Source organism: Sapajus apella, unplaced genomic scaffold, assembly GCF_009761245.1.
Source record: "Sapajus apella isolate SASKATOON/1434 unplaced genomic scaffold, GSC_monkey_1.0 scaffold39, whole genome shotgun sequence".
NCBI classification, from domain to species: Eukaryota; Metazoa; Chordata; class Mammalia; order Primates; family Cebidae; genus Sapajus; species Sapajus apella.
This window is the reverse complement of record NW_022436979.1, coordinates 9,846,292-9,862,203: the sequence shown is the minus strand read 5'-3', so window position 1 is coordinate 9,862,203 and position 15,912 is coordinate 9,846,292. Positions and strand designations below refer to the sequence as shown.

At 34.7% G+C, this 15,912-nt stretch overlaps 1 protein-coding gene across 8 annotated transcripts in view; it reads right to left on the bottom strand.

Annotated features, from left to right (window-relative positions):
* The window catches only part of WDR17 (WD repeat domain 17), a 120,062-nt gene that overhangs the window by 24,707 nt on the left and 79,443 nt on the right, over positions 1-15,912 (bottom strand). For all 8 annotated transcript variants that reach the window (XM_032298696.1, XM_032298695.1, XM_032298693.1 and 5 more), the window contains 8 exons: positions 15,446-15,532; positions 11,405-11,569; positions 8,581-8,783; positions 6,871-7,020; positions 6,653-6,783; positions 6,237-6,362; positions 4,609-4,764; positions 1,130-1,194 (listed from right to left, as the gene is read on the bottom strand). In XM_032298696.1, coding sequence (XP_032154587.1) covers positions 1,130-1,194; positions 4,609-4,764; positions 6,237-6,362; positions 6,653-6,783; positions 6,871-7,020; positions 8,581-8,783; positions 11,405-11,569; positions 15,446-15,532 — 1,083 coding nt within the window. The remainder of the gene's footprint in view (positions 1-1,129; positions 1,195-4,608; positions 4,765-6,236; positions 6,363-6,652; positions 6,784-6,870; positions 7,021-8,580; positions 8,784-11,404; positions 11,570-15,445; positions 15,533-15,912) is intronic.

Below are 15,912 nucleotides of genomic sequence, written 5' to 3'. Positions count from 1 at the left end.
TGCCACTAAACCATGTTCCATAAAAGAAAACTCCAAATTTCTGTTTTTAATGCCAGAAGAAAGGTAATTACGTAATAATATGTAGTACTATATAAGCTTAGCACAGTGATTGGCGTATAGTAGGCATTAAATAAACATCTGTTAAATGGATGAGTAGCATAGAACAGATTAGAATAAAATAGAACAGAGAATAATCATATGTCGTAGGTCGAAATGTGTTCCTCAAAATATGTTGAAGTTATAACCAATGATATCTGTGCATGTAACCATATATGGAAATAGGGTTTTGGCAGACGTGATTAAAATAATACGGGGCTATACAATCCAATATGACTCATGACTTATAAGAAGACGAAATTGGGCACAGACATGCACAGGGAATAATGCCATGTGAAGATAAGGGAGAGACTGGAGTGGCGCATCTAAAAGCCACAAGACGCCAAGGACTGCAGGCAACTAGACACCCAGAGAGAAGCCTGGAACTAATTCTTCCTCAGAGCCTTCAGTAGAAACCAACTTTGACAAAAACTTCGATTTAGACTTCTGGCCTTCAGGGCTGTGAGATAATACACTTCTATTGTTTTAGGCCACCATTTTATGGTAGTTTCCTTTTACAGCAACCCCAGGAAACTAATGCACTTGGAAAAAATCTTGTTGGCTTACTGCATTCTAAAACAAGGGTGTTTGGTTAAGTTTCCTCAGTAGTCAGATCCTTCTTTTTCGTCAGTGTCTCCCTTGTGTCCATGGGGAAGAAATGGCAGGAATTAGGGCCTGCACAGAATTTTTTTGAGATAATTCATAGTAACGAACCTATGCTAACCTTCAGAAAATCTTACCCCTTACGTTTCAATAGCAATTTACTAATCAGTGAGTATGTTTGCTCATCTGTCCTTCTCTCCATGGACATGGGAAAATTTGCCTTCTGCTATCTTCATCAGAGGTCAAGTCAAATCCAAGAACACCAAAATTACTTGTAACTCTTTATTATATCAGTAGATATAAAATTCAGTTATTATTTAAGACAGCGTAAGAATATGAAATCTCAAGAGCTACTGCCAGGTTTATATACTACTTCTATTTTAATATGATTTTAAAACATCTATTTTAACACGGACTCTCTCTGCCTTACCGCTGCATTAACTTCTTCCAGTATTTCACAGAGACCCCCGGTGCGATTGACAGGGCTTTGTCCCACTAGAATAGAAGGTGAAAAGAACAGAAGCATATTTATTATGCTTGCAATGTGCAATTCTTAAAGACACTTAAAAAATTGATTCATAGTTATCATACAGCATTTTTAGAGTTCTCGAGTCCTGATTTGGTAACTTCTGACTTCTTTTTGTTCTGTAATCTTAAAAAAATCTTTAAACAGCACTAATTTTACCTCTCTTGATAATATAAAAGAGGCTGGGCACGGTGGCTGATGCCTGTAAAGCCATTGCTTTGGGAGGATGAGGGGGAAGGATTTCTTGAGGCTAGGATTTTGAGACCATCCTGGACAACACAGTAAGACCCTAATCTCTACCAAATTTTTTTTCTTAAAATTAGCCAGGCATTGTGGTGCACAATTGTAGTTCTAGCTACTTGACAGGCTGAGGGGAGAGGATTGCTTGAGCCCAGGGGTTCGAGGGCGCAGTAAGTCGTAATCACACCACTGAGCTCCAGCCTGGACAACAGAGTGAGACCTCATCTCAAAAAAAAAAAAAAGGTAAAGAAGACCGTATTAACATGGTTAAACTCCAAGGACCCTCAGTTCTTTGGGGAAGGACTAAATGGCTGGTGTTATCACTTACAAAAGTGTCTCAAACGAAAGCGTGAGAAGGGAGGGAGGGATGGAGGAAGGAAGGAAGGTAGGTAGGTAGGTAGGTTATGTTTTTAAAAATCATGAATGTTTAGTAATATGATATTTTCTTTTACATCCCTGAGTGGTCAAATTGAAGTATTTTTGCCCTTTGAGGAGAGGATTCAGTGTACTCACAAATAAGCCTGCGTCTATAGTTTTCATATACAAAATAAAGTTTTTTTGTGGGCAGGAAAAAAAAAAAGTGTCTCAAACTTGATGGAGCTTAAAGTTGAGAAAAATAATATTTATTTTTATTGTTATCTATTAATTCCATTTTCCACAAATTTTTGAAGTCTCTACATATTAAAATATTTTAAAATAAAATACGTAAAATTCTATTATTTAGGGAAAATCCAGTCCTAAACCTAGAGAGAAAGAAAGAGATAGATGGAAGGAGAGACTGAGGGAGGGAGAGAACGGAAGAGGAGAAAAGGAATAGAAACTAAAATATGTGCTTTGAAAAATACGATGACTCATCTTCTAATACAACTCCAGAGTAATTTGCTCTACAGTATTCAAAATAATACTAACATTTTTATTTCACTGCTGCTTATATTGAACAAATATACCACCTATTTTGATTTTGTTCCTTTCCTATTCATTTTAATAAATTTTATTTATTGTCATTTCATAACTGATAATATAATACTTGTCATCATATTTAAAAATTAGACCTCTATTGAAGAAGCTCATTGTTTAATAAAGGCTGATTGTGAATTGTGACTGTTATATGAAAATATAGATTTCACTGAATTCCAGTCTAGAGTGGAACTGAGAAGAGAATTTTCTGAAATATCACTACATGAATCAAAATCTCATTTTAATTAAGGCTCTTCAAAGCATTAGGGTTCTACTGTAATTATCACTAGAAAATTGGTAATTAACTAGAAAATAATGTTAGATTTTAAACAGGCAATTTTTAATACTACATATTTAAAATCATGTTACCTAAAAGGTATCTTACAATATAGTTTCAGGGGAAATCTGTCTCTAATGGAAGAAGTTGGAATGTAGATTAAATTAACTTTGAATTCACCAACCTCCTTCAATAGAAACATGTTTAATAAGCAAAAAAATTAAATGTTTACCTAACCCCACAGTATTAAGCTTAAACAAAATTAAAAAAATTCCTAAGGAAGTGATTACGAATGACCCTAAGGACATTCCTATTGCTAACAACTTGCACAGTTTTATGGATTATTAAGTATATTGATGAACCTGCACAACAATAAAATTATTAAGCTTCACAAACAGACACCTGATTGAAATAGGATTTGACTTAAAGACAGTTTAATTTATATTTAATCAAATATAAAACTCGGAAAGCTAAAGAATTGCACTGTTCTACCAAAATTTACTAATTCCTTTCTCCTTGACTTTTGATAGATCTCTGCAGAAATGCTGCTTAATGAAGTAACTTTTACTTAAATATTTACTATTTAATAAGGAGAATTTTTATGTTGCTCCTAAATTAAATACTTTCAAATTTATAATGCCTTTTTATTAACATTTTAAAATGGCACATTTTATTATTTGGGGTCAAGCAGTAATTCATTGTTTGTCTTGAAGTATATGGAAAGTAAAACAGCCAAATTTAAGTTTGATTTATTTTAATGTAACCATATTGTTTAGTTTTACTTTATATTATTTACAAGCATTCTTAATGTCACTCTGTCACTACACAATGAACTAACTTAGACATTTTAAAAGATGATAAGCCATGAAATAAGTCCATTCTACCTTTGTTTTGGTGAGGCAGGGAAAGGAAGGATTTTCATTGAACTAAAATGCATATAAAGAAAAGGGAAAGGTCCAATACGTTTATACAAACTGAATATGCCCATGTAATCAACACCCAGGGTCAAGAAACAGAAGCCCAATTCTCCTCTGTGTTCCACTGTAGTCACTACCCATCCACCAAAGGGTAGCAAAAGCATGAATTCATCCTAACCTTTTTGTAAAAATCAGTTCTGTTGATTTAGTCCTCCACTAAATAATCAGGATGTATCTTAGGACCATCCTTTATTAGATGACACTCAGCAGAAACCCTTCTGGCCAGTGCAGGATTTAGTTATAATAAGTAGTATTAGCAAGGGGATTCTACTGTGAACAAATTAGCCAACATAGTTGTTTGTTTGTATGTTTGATTTTAGGAAGTTAAGATTCCAGCCTAGGGCAGTAGGTCTCAAACTTCAGCATGTAAGAGAATAACATGGAGGGCTTATAAAAACACAAGATGGCTGGATTCCATCCTTACAGTCTCTGATTCTGTAGGTCTGGGGTGAGGACGCATAGGGGTCCCCACTGATGCTAATGCTGCTGACATGGAACACTCAGATAACTATTCTCCGAGAGTCTACACTTAATATCAGATTGGCAGAGAATCAATTAGATCTGGAAAAAAAATAAGCTTCTTTTTTTTTTTTTTTGAGATAGGGTCTCTCTGTAGCCCAGGCTGGAGTACAGTGCTATGATCATAGTTCACTGCAACCTCTGCCTCCTGGGCTCAAGTGATCCTCTCAGCCTCACAAGTAGCTGGGATTACAAGTGCCCATCACCATGACTGTCTAATTTTGTGTGTTTCTTGTAGAGGTAGGGTTTTACTATGTTGCCCAGACTAGTCTTGAACTCCTGGGCTCAAGTGATCCACCCACCTTGGTCTCCAAAGAGCTGAGCTTCATATTTTTAATACTTAAAATTGAGTATATTCTTAGTATCTAGACTACTATGTTAAACTCATTAGTATTACTTTAATAGCACATTACCTCTCCAAGTTCAACCATAAGTTCACAGTATCTCTGAATTTGTCCTAATCTCAAGTGGATTTCAGCAGCTTCCTTCAGTCTTTCCTCTTTAGTAGGTACACCAATACCACCACCAAATTTGGACATCTTGACTGTTGTTAGTTCTTGAGCTTCAGACTGGTTTAAAAAAGAAAACAGAAATTTAAAACTTTTGTCATATTTTGTTTTGTATGTAATAATTTGTTGTATATTTCAAAATAACTAAAAGAATGGAATTGAAATGTTCCTAACACACACAAAAAGATAAACCCTTGAGATGATGGATACCCCAATTACTCTGATTTGATCAATACTCATTGTATGCTTGTATGAAAATATCACATATACTCTATAAACTATTATGCATCCATTATTAAAACATTTTTTAAATTGTTACTATTATTTTTTAAGACAGAGTCTTGCTCTGTTGCCAGGCTGGAGTGCAGTGGCGCCATCTCGGCTCACTGCAACCTTCGCGTCCCGAGTTCAAGCGATTCTCCTGCCTCAGCCTCCTGAGTAGCTGGGATTATAGTCACACGCCACCACGCACACCTAATTTTTATATTTTTAGTAGGGATGGGGTGTCACCATGTTGGTCAGGATCAGCCTCCCAAAGTGCTGGGTTACAAGCATGAGCCACCACACCTGGCCTAAAAACATGTTTTACAAGAGTTCATAACAGATGATCATATAACATTACATGAATACACATTTCAAAAGCATATAGCTGTGGAAAGTCAATATTTTAAAAATATGTTTCTCTATAAAATGTGATATCTTTATAAACATAATATTTTGGAGTGTGTATAGGGGCAGGATGCAGGAGGGGAGAGACTGAAACCCATTGTCCTTAACCCTCTCCAGGTGTTGTAGTTATACAGAACAGATAAAAGGTAATGATAAAGAAATATGCAACAATACAGAGAGGCTGCCAGTAAAAATAAAAAGTTACTGGCTTACTTTATTCAGCTCCTCTCCTATCAAATAGATTTTGCAGTTACAGTCATTAGGTGTTTAGTTTGTGATGAAAGAAGCACTTCCTCTTGATGGAAAAAACTGCTCTTTATGAGCAGTAGATCTGCATATCTGGCACAACTGTCTCCATGCTCTAACAGTTAACTATAGGTATTTCAGAAAATATATAAGCAAGTTTTTCTTTCTGGTCCTAGAATAGGTTTTGCTCTGAGTGCTACAGATTGCTCCAGGGGTGAGGTAACTACTAGATTTTACTGAAATTCATTAAGAGCTATAATATGATCATTTTTCATTTAACATATCCCAGAATAGCCTATTAGGCCCTTTGAGACTAAAATTAGAACAGTCCATATGTCACAATCATCTGCTAATAGGGGAAAGATAAAGCATTTCAAGGAGTTCCAAGTGACCTTTAAAGAATTTCATGAGATTCAACCTATGATAACCATGATTGACTTAATCTGTTCTCAAGTAATTCACTTTTATGATCGGTTCTATCAAAGATTTATCTCCTCAGTATTCATTTATTTGTCTGCTAATGTAATCGTACATATTTGTAAAATCATTTTTATATTACAATAGTGAAAAGGCAAAAAAATTTGCTTGGGTATGTCATATTTGCATACTTTACTCACTGTTTTAAATTTAATCAGATGTTTCAAATGCATTATTCCTTTGCAGTAGTTCTGAGGAAGTAAGCTATCATCCTGTCCTTTGATCACAGCAACCAAGTTCCAAACATTGTCACTGCCACCTGGAGGCTAAAAAGTTGATAAAAAATAAACACGTAATGGTGAATTGAAAACCTCATAGTATTTTGCATCTTCAAAAATATTATAATGCAGGCATATCTACATTTAAAAATTAACAAAATATACATTATGTCATGTATTGTTTCTGGTTTTACATTTGCTTTCTTACAGGGTACAGATTATGTTAGGACGTACCCAATGAATTGGAATGGAACATGCAAATATGTGAATGACAATAGTTGTAATGATTCATTTTGGCTAAAGGGAAAATGTTCACATTTAATTCCCATAATACTTACGGATAAACATTCTGAAAACCATCTTAGTTTTTTCATTCGAGAATTACCAGTTAGTTTTTCTATTTCTTGTCTAATATCTCTTGACACTTTACCACACAGTAGAGGAGGAGTGCCTGCTTCTATAGCATAATCTGAAAAACAGACATAACTCAGTGACAAAAGATTTCTCAGAAAACATGATTTACAAACAAACTCTAATACATGTATATGTTCCATACCAGTGTTCCCAATAATTTCTTCCCAAGATCTGTCTGCCAGAATATTTATTTGTACAGGAGTAATTAACGGTGTTAATGACCAGAGTCTCACTGTAGAATCACGGGAGCAAGAGGCCATAGTGAAGGGCCGACTGGGATGGCAGGTTAAACCTGATGAAAAAAAAAAAAAAAAAAAACTTAATTAAAGTGAACATTGAAAAATATTCTTTATTTATATGCACTTCATAAAACTTCTACAGAATTGAAGCTATGAAGAAATATTCTGAGTAACTGAAAGGTTTGCAGTCAACCTTCTATCTGAATTTAGTTAATATATTGGCTGAAAATAATACAAGAATGTAATAAATTATTTTATGTATTCTATATATATGAATATAAAATTGAGTAACTATTAGAGGCTGGGCATGTTGGTTCATGCCTGTAATCCTAGCAATTTGGGAGTCCAAGGCAGGTGGATCAGTTGAGCACAGGAATTTGAGATCAGCCTGGGTAGCATGACAAAATACCATCTCTAGCAAAAATAAAGAAATTAGCTGGGTATGTTGGTGTGTGCTTGTAATCCCAGCTACTTGGAAGGCTGAGATGGAAGGATCTCTTAAGCTGGGAGGAAAGGCTGAAGTGAGCTGTGTTTGCACCACTGTACACCACCCTGAGCAACAGAGCCAGAGTGAGACTCTGTCAGAGAGAAAGAAAAAAACAAAGAAAGAAAGAAAAGAAAGAGAGAGAGAGAGAGAGAGAGAGAGAGAGAAGGAAAGAGAAAAAAGAAAAAAAAATTATTAGAAAGCAAATGGTCATGGTGAAAATGTTAAAATTATATTTTATGTGGTTAAGCAGCAACAAGTATGCTACAAAACAGACAGTATACATAGTATCTATGACTTAATGGATGGGCAGATGACGTTCTAGTAAAAGATGAAGAGTTGGGAACCTTTCAATGCAAATATCAACAAATATGTTTCTCTCCCACACTCAGTTCCACATTGCCTTGGCTAATAGGCCATTGTGGTCAAGCATATGGATCTGATTCTGATCTAGATTAAGGTTACTTTCTCTGAGAAATCATTTTTGCTTTCTTAATACACCCATTTACTCCCATCAAGGTTTAAGAATGAGAATAAATACCAACAAGAATAAGAGTGAAATAATGTGCAAATGGCAAGTAATCTGATTTTCCATACTCACGTCAATTATATTTAGAAACTTGGGATTATATTAAAAATATATATTGTACTAAACATCCAAGAATAGAGGAATGGTTAAATAAGTGGTATCTACCTTATTATTGATTTCCTGTTCTACAACTTACCTCTGGAGTGATGTTAAAGAAAGGGAAAAAAACCTAAGCCATACATGTATATATGCCCATTGGAATACGTGTGTATTGTGTGTGTTTGTGTGTACACAGAAACACAGACACACCTGCAGATAGGAGGGAGAAAGACACCACAGTGCTAACAATAGTCATCTTCTGATAATTTTTCTTGACTCTCTCTTCTGTGTATTCTGGTATTATAATAATTAACATGTATATTTTCTAATGAGAAAAATGTTATTGTAAAATGAAACACCGTATAACTTCTTCAAAAATACTGTATTCCTCAGAATACAGTATTATTGTATTCCTCAGAATACTGTATTCCTCAGAATACAGTATAAGCATCATTAGTATGTCAATATAACAAAAACACGAAAGAATAAGAGACACTTTACCATATACATCTGCACCGTGATCGTACACAGTATCCAAACAAGTTCCTTCTCGCGTGTCCCATACTTTTATAGTATAGTCCCAGCTGCCAGATACTAGCAGATATGGAATCTCAGTATTCCACATTAATCCCCTCACAGGTGCAGTGTGTCCACTAAGAATACTTATGCAAGCATCTTGAGTATAATCCCAGATTCGAACAGTACTGAAACAGAATATTATGGATGTGATAACATTCAAGTTATAATGTATCTAGAGTATTAACATATACTTAATAGAGCACAATAATTATTTATTAGCATATCTAGAAACATTTTATGTCTCAAGATATAACGTTCTCTTCATCTTAATTGAAAAAATAATAATTGTATGTATTTATGAGTAAACTGTGATATTTTGATACATGCTTACAATGCGGAATAATTAAATCAAACAAATGAACAAATTCATCCCCTCACGTACTTTTCTTTATAGTAGATGGAAATGAATATTTAACTAGGCTAGTGCTAGCTTATTTAAACGTATTTCCTTTCCTGACTTTTACTCTTCATTTCTTCCTAGTAGTAAATATATTATTTCACAGTTTTCATGTGAATAAAATTGCTTTCTTAAAATGAAATATCAAAAACAGCTATAACCAAAGAGGAAAAAATATGACTAATAATACAGATATGATAATTTAAGATATTAAGATTATTTGTAAATTATAAAAGCATAACATGTATGATAATGGGTATTATTTGAAATGTCACTTCATATTTATCTTTAATCAATACAGCAAATCATTCCTTCTTGTTTTTGTCAGTGATATAAGTTGCTCGGTCAGTGTAGAATAAATCTCAGATCAAGTTAAAAATTTAAATATAACTGGATTCATGAAATTACTTGTATCTATTGATTGTACAAATGTTACTGAAAGTAAAATTTGAACTCACAATTTAAGACCTCCAAATGCTAATTTTGCTTAGATGATTCACAGTATTTTTTTAGTCACAGATACATGCCAAACTAACAGCAAAATAGTAGTACTTCAAAAGTATTACTATTTTGCACTATATAGGAGATAAATTATATATTCTTATGTCTTATGGCATATCCCTTTCTGCTTTATATAAAAAGTTTCATTTTAGCCGGGAGTGATGGCTCACGCTTGTAATCCCAGCACTTTGAGAGGCTGAGGTCAGTGGACCACGCGGTCAAGATACAGAGACCATCCTGGCCAACACGGTGAAACCCTGTCTCTACTAAAAGCACAAAATTAGCTGGGCTTGGGGGCGCGTGCCTGTAGTCCCAGTTACTTGGGAAGCTGAGACAGGAGAATCGCTTGAACCCAGGAGGCAGAGGTTGCAGTGAGCTGCGATCACGCCACTGCACTCCAGCCTGGTGACAGAGCAAGACTGTCTCAAAAAAACAAAAAAACAAAAAAAAAGTTTCATTTCTTCTTCGTATCAAATAATTTAATGTTATTGTAGAGGCCACTAGAACAGGTGTCTTTCCTTTTATGAAATGTTCGGTAGTTAGGCTTTGAAGTCTCAAGGCATATTTTTTGGTCAAACCTAAGAAAGGCTTTTATATGACCCACTGCAAATAAGGAAGGTCTGAGGCCTTCCAGGCTGAAGCACAGCATCTGAGAGTTCTGCCATGAGTACAGTAGTATAATGGATTTTCCTACCATTCTGACTTATTTCAAGTCATACCCTGTAAAAATCTCATAATTACTTCTCATTAAATTTGGATTTATGCCAAAATTCAATGAAAATGCTTAATCATTCAGTACTAAATCTGTGGTTGCATGTACTATGACTTTTACTTGCATAAAGTAAGATTTGTCTTGCCTAAATTTATTCCATCTTAAATAGTAATTAAACTATAGCATATAAACCTATCTTGTTTGAATATAGAAAAAGACAAATTTCAGAAACTCTCACAGATCCAGAAACATGTTAAAACATTCTTATTTCTAAGATATCTCTTCTTCATCCAAAAATTTATGATCAGCTTTTACTCTATTCTTGATGAAAACACAGTAAAGCTGTTTTCCATATTAACATAAGAATAGTATTAAAAACAAACTGTTGTTATATTTATTTGCTTCAGATTTATGCTATTCCCTGAAAGATCCTTTAAAAATTTTTGTTTTTGTTAATTTTCTTGTTAATAAGCTAGAAATATACAAAATAAATAAGGAAACAAAAATCACGTATATAACGATATTATAAGCATGATACAATTTAATTTAGTTTGGGTTAAATGCAAGTAGGTACTTGTTGACTACAAATTTCAAATATTTCCATATATAGGTCAGGTGTGGTAGCTTATGCCTATAATCCCAGTGCTTTGGGAGGCCATGGTGGGCAGATCACCTGAAGTCAGGAGTTAGAGACCACCCTGGCCAACATGGCAAAAACCTGTCTCTACTAACAATACAAAAATTAACCAGGTATGGTGGTGCATGCCTATAATCCCAGCTACTTGGGAGGCTGAGGCAGGAAAATCACTTGAATCTGGGAGGTGGAGGTTGCAGTAAGCCAAGATCACACCACTACATTCAAGCCTGGGTGACAGACAGAGACTCCGTCTAAAGAAAAAAAAAAAAAAAAATATATATATATATATATGGATATTTATATTTATATATATGAAATATATATATGGATATTTATATTTATATATATGAAATATATATATGTATATTTATATTTATATATATGAAATATATATATATATATTTCAACACATAATTTGATCCCATAAATATGTACATTTCTAGGCAAATATAAGCTTATGATTTTAAGGACTAAAAAATTAAAATCCAAAAATACATACCCATCATCAGAACCACTGCAAAGAATTCCCTCTCTCAGAGGAGACCATTTAACATGAAACACTTTTGCTGTATGCCCACTAAATACTTTCAATGGTTGATCTGAGCTGGTGGCTACATAATAAACACGAACATTCGTGTCTTCACAGCCAGTGGCTATCATGTCTCTGCAATATCATCAATGGAAATTGACATAGAATAAATATGATATATATTACTAATAATTAAAGGTATATAATATTTTTCATTTCTAACAGTAGAATTTTTGCTTCCTTAGTAAAGTTAGACTAAAAACTTACATATGTAAAAAAATCATGTATAATCAAACTACTGCTCATTTACAGAAACTGGGCCAGTAGGAAAAGAGTTTCTTTCTGTGTTTTAATTGGTTGAATTTTTATTTGATTTATTTTAGGTCAGAGGTAATGGTATTTCTATTTCTATAAGTTATTTTTCAATATGTCCAGACTCATAATTTTCTGAATTTTTCTTAAATTTTACATTTTGCAACACTTAGGTCTTAAGAAGCATCTCAAATGGTGAGTGATGACATTTGCTTACTTGCTGGTGGGCGAATTATTATTATATGCCCTAGCCCATTTGTTAGATTTTTTTTTTGTGGCATGGGTAGAAACAACAATATTCTTACTGGAAGTTTTCTAGAAAAGCTCCCTGGAGACCAGTGTGGCCTCTTTGGACAGTAAGTCACAGTCCAGTTTTCCATTTCTTTTTGATGGCTTCCCTTCTTTAAGACGCTTCAACTATTTGACACAACTATGGATCCCCCAGAAATAGAATAAGATCTTTTCATGTTCTTTGCTCATTGTTCTCACAATAGTGAGAATAAGCTAAGCAGCTACTTGTACCTTCGTGGTCAAACTTGGAATACTGCTAGGAAAGGAATTATGAGTACTAGGCAGATCTGCAGAAATCACAGGCCTGCCAGAATAGACTACTTGAGGAACGCCTCCTCTAACCATCATATAAACAGTCTCCACATGCTAAACATAAAGAAAGGCAGTTACACACCCTGCATCCCAACTGCATCAAAACCCTTTCAAAACCTCAAACTGTTGATTTTGTCACATGGGTTATAATGCTTATATTTATTTAAGCCCACATGTAGAAATACACCAGTTTGCAAACTGGCATGCCAATCTATAAATATGCAGATTACATCTTCTCAAGGCCCACTGATAAAACAAGATAGTTTCTACACTGTGGAAAATATATTTTGCATATATATATATATATATATATATATATATACATGTGTATATTTTTATATATGCATATGTATATGTATACATGTGTATATTTTATATATGTATATGCAAATACATAAAGTCTTAGAAATGATATCATAATCATTAAAATAATGCACATACAGATACCTAAATTATACAGTCAGAGATACCCTAGAAATAAGCTTTGGAATGTTCAAGGTTCACTTACCTACTGAGTGGATAAGTAGAATATGAATACAGCAATTAAAGCATTTTAAAAGGTTTTGAAAATTAAAAATGAAGTTTATTAAGTATGCTTGCTAGGAAGCATAATAGTTAAATATAAAGGACTTCCAGTATCCTTTGAAAAGAAAGCTTTCTTAACGAATAGCTAAATTTTATTTATTACCTCTATAAAACAGAGAAATAGGAACGTGGAACTGTCCTATTAGTCTATTCACTAGCATATTTAACAAATATTTATTGAACATCTACTTTTTACAAGGCACAGTGAGGGTCAGCAACTCAGTGCTTTGCTAAGAATATGCTGCTTAACACAGAGAAGAGTTGGTGATCTCAAAAGGCTTATATTTCAGAGGATGAAACAGCCAAAATGCAACCAGGCAACAAATAAAATTTAATTTTATTATATTAAGTGCTCCAAAGGCATGTTATATGGGAGACTCACTTCATATGGGGTCAAGGAATACTTTTCTGTGTTTTTTAAGCTGAAAGCCGAAGATGGGTAGCAGTTATTTATGTTCCACCTAGGTAGGGGTATGTGGTGTAGGGTGGGAAGTAGAATCCTGGGTAAAGGGGACCAGCACAAGTGAAAGCCTTGGGATGAAAATCAGATGGGTAGTTCAATAAACTGAAAGCCAGTGTGTTGGATGCAAGGAGCAAGGGAAAGAAGGCAAGGCTGAGAATGGGATTAATAAAATAGGAAAAAGATTATTCAGGGACTTTCTTGCAGTGCTCGCTAAGAGTCTTCATTTTATCCTGCAGTTAATGGGAAAGTATGAAAAGATTTAAGCAGTAGAATGCTATGCTCAACTTTGTGTTTTAAATGTTCATTCTGACTGCAACATGGAGAGGTGGGGTAGGGAGAGAGGAGGTGATAAAAAAGGTGTAAACTGTAGAAGTGACTTAGAAAGTTTCTGCAGGTTTAGTGGGGGGTGGATGGTTAGGAAAAAAAAGTATTTATAATTTTTTTGTTTTTCTTCTTTAAAATTTGAAACAGGGTCTGGCTTTATCACCCAGGCTGCAATGCAGTGGCACAATCATGGCTTACTGCAGCCTCGACCTCCTGGGTTCAAGCCATTCTCCCACCTCAGCCTCCTGAGGAATTGTGACTGCAAGTGTGCCCCACTAGTCTGACTAATTTTTTCATTTTTTTTTTTTAAGAGATGAAGTCTCACTATGTTGCCCAGGCTGGTGTTGAACTCCTGAGCTCACGTGACCCTCTAGCCTCAGCCTTCCAAGTGCTGGAATTAGAGGTGTGAGCCACCACACTCAGCTGAGAAGAATATTCAGATGGAGAAAATGACAGGATTTAGTGGCTGATTGAAAATGAAAACTGAGACATAAAAAGGTATGAAAGAAAAGGCTAAGGATTCTGACTTTAGCAGTTTTCCTTATTAGCAATGTTGGCCACTGAGATAGGAAATACTGGGGATGAGCTGATAGTGAGCTTATTTTGCATAGAACCTTAACAGTGTGTAAGGCCGGGTGCGGTGGCTCACGCTTGTAATCCCTGTACTTTGGGAGGCCGAGGCAGGCAGATTACCTGAGGTCTGGAGTTTGAGACCAGCCTGACCAAGAAGGAGAAACCCCGTCTCTACTAAAAATACAAAATTAGCCAGGCATGGTAGTGCAAGCCTGTAATCCCAGCTACTCGGGAGGCTGAGGCAGGAGAATCGCTTGAACCCAGGAGGTGGAAGTTCTGGTGAGCTGAGATTGCACCATTGCACTCCAGCCTGGGCAACAAGAGCGAAACTCTGTCTCAAATACAAAAACAAAAAAACAGTGTGTTACACATTCTTCTACATTAACTGGAGGAACTATGGGTCCATCATTTTGTAAAACATGTGATCTGACTAGAACACAAGTATAATTCAGTTTCAGTACCTTAATCTATATTTCCCACATTTATTATAAAGTAACAGAATTCACATTGTTTTTGACAATCTCTTAAGTTTGAATTTTTAGATATATTTTATATGCCATTAAAAGAGGCTTGAAACACAATATTCTAGGAAATGCAACGAGTAAAAGGTCTAATTTTAGTGGCGATTTGACTTGGACTTAATTTTAAATCTAAGCTGATTTTTTACATGATAAATACTCGGCTGTTAAACAAGATGCACCTTTCAAAACCAGGCACTTAAGTTCCATATCCTGGGAAATTACCCAGCACCAGAGGTCTTGGCATCAGATGGCGGACAATGCAAAGTCATTGCGGAACACTACCATTTCACAGATTCCTAAATGACATTAAAGGAAGGGCCGCATTTCTGTGATAGAAGCCTTACATGTGATGGACTCATTTCCATTATTCATTAGTTAGCAGTATGTATTTTTCCTATTAGAAAGTTTTTTTGAGACTAGGAAATCAATATTTGTAAATCATGTAAAAACTTCATGAAATAAAAATAACTAAAATAAATGAGCAATTACAAGGCTATTTCTCAATTGCTAGACAAAAAGGTATTGTATAAACAGAGTGATAAATATCACCTATGGAAATAGCAATAAACTTTATGGTCATTTAAAATTTCCAAAATGTAGTTATTATTTATTTCAGAATAAAATACTTACTTATTGTTTTGGCTCCAGTCACAACCAAACACGGCAGCTGGATGCTTATATTTGTGTAGCACTTTACCATCAATTGTTCGAATAATACTAGAATTAGTTAGAGTATGTTAATAGAATAACAACATTCTAAATGCATTATTCAAGGAAACAAAGTCAGAATTATAAATTTTAAGTAGAAATATTCCAGGATAGAGGTCATGCCTATAAAGCACAAGGAACATTTGAACGTATTATATAAATATTACCAATTACGAGTATATTTGCATCACATAACATTAATTATGGTAACCTATAATTAATAGAAGGTGGTAAATTTTGATTTAAACACTATTTTCTTGGCCAGGCACAGTGGCTCATGCCTATAATCCCAGCACTTTGGGAAGCCAGGGACGGTGGATCACTTGAGGTCAGGAGTTCAAGACCAGCTTGGCCAACATGGTGAAACCTCATCTCTTCCAAAAAATACA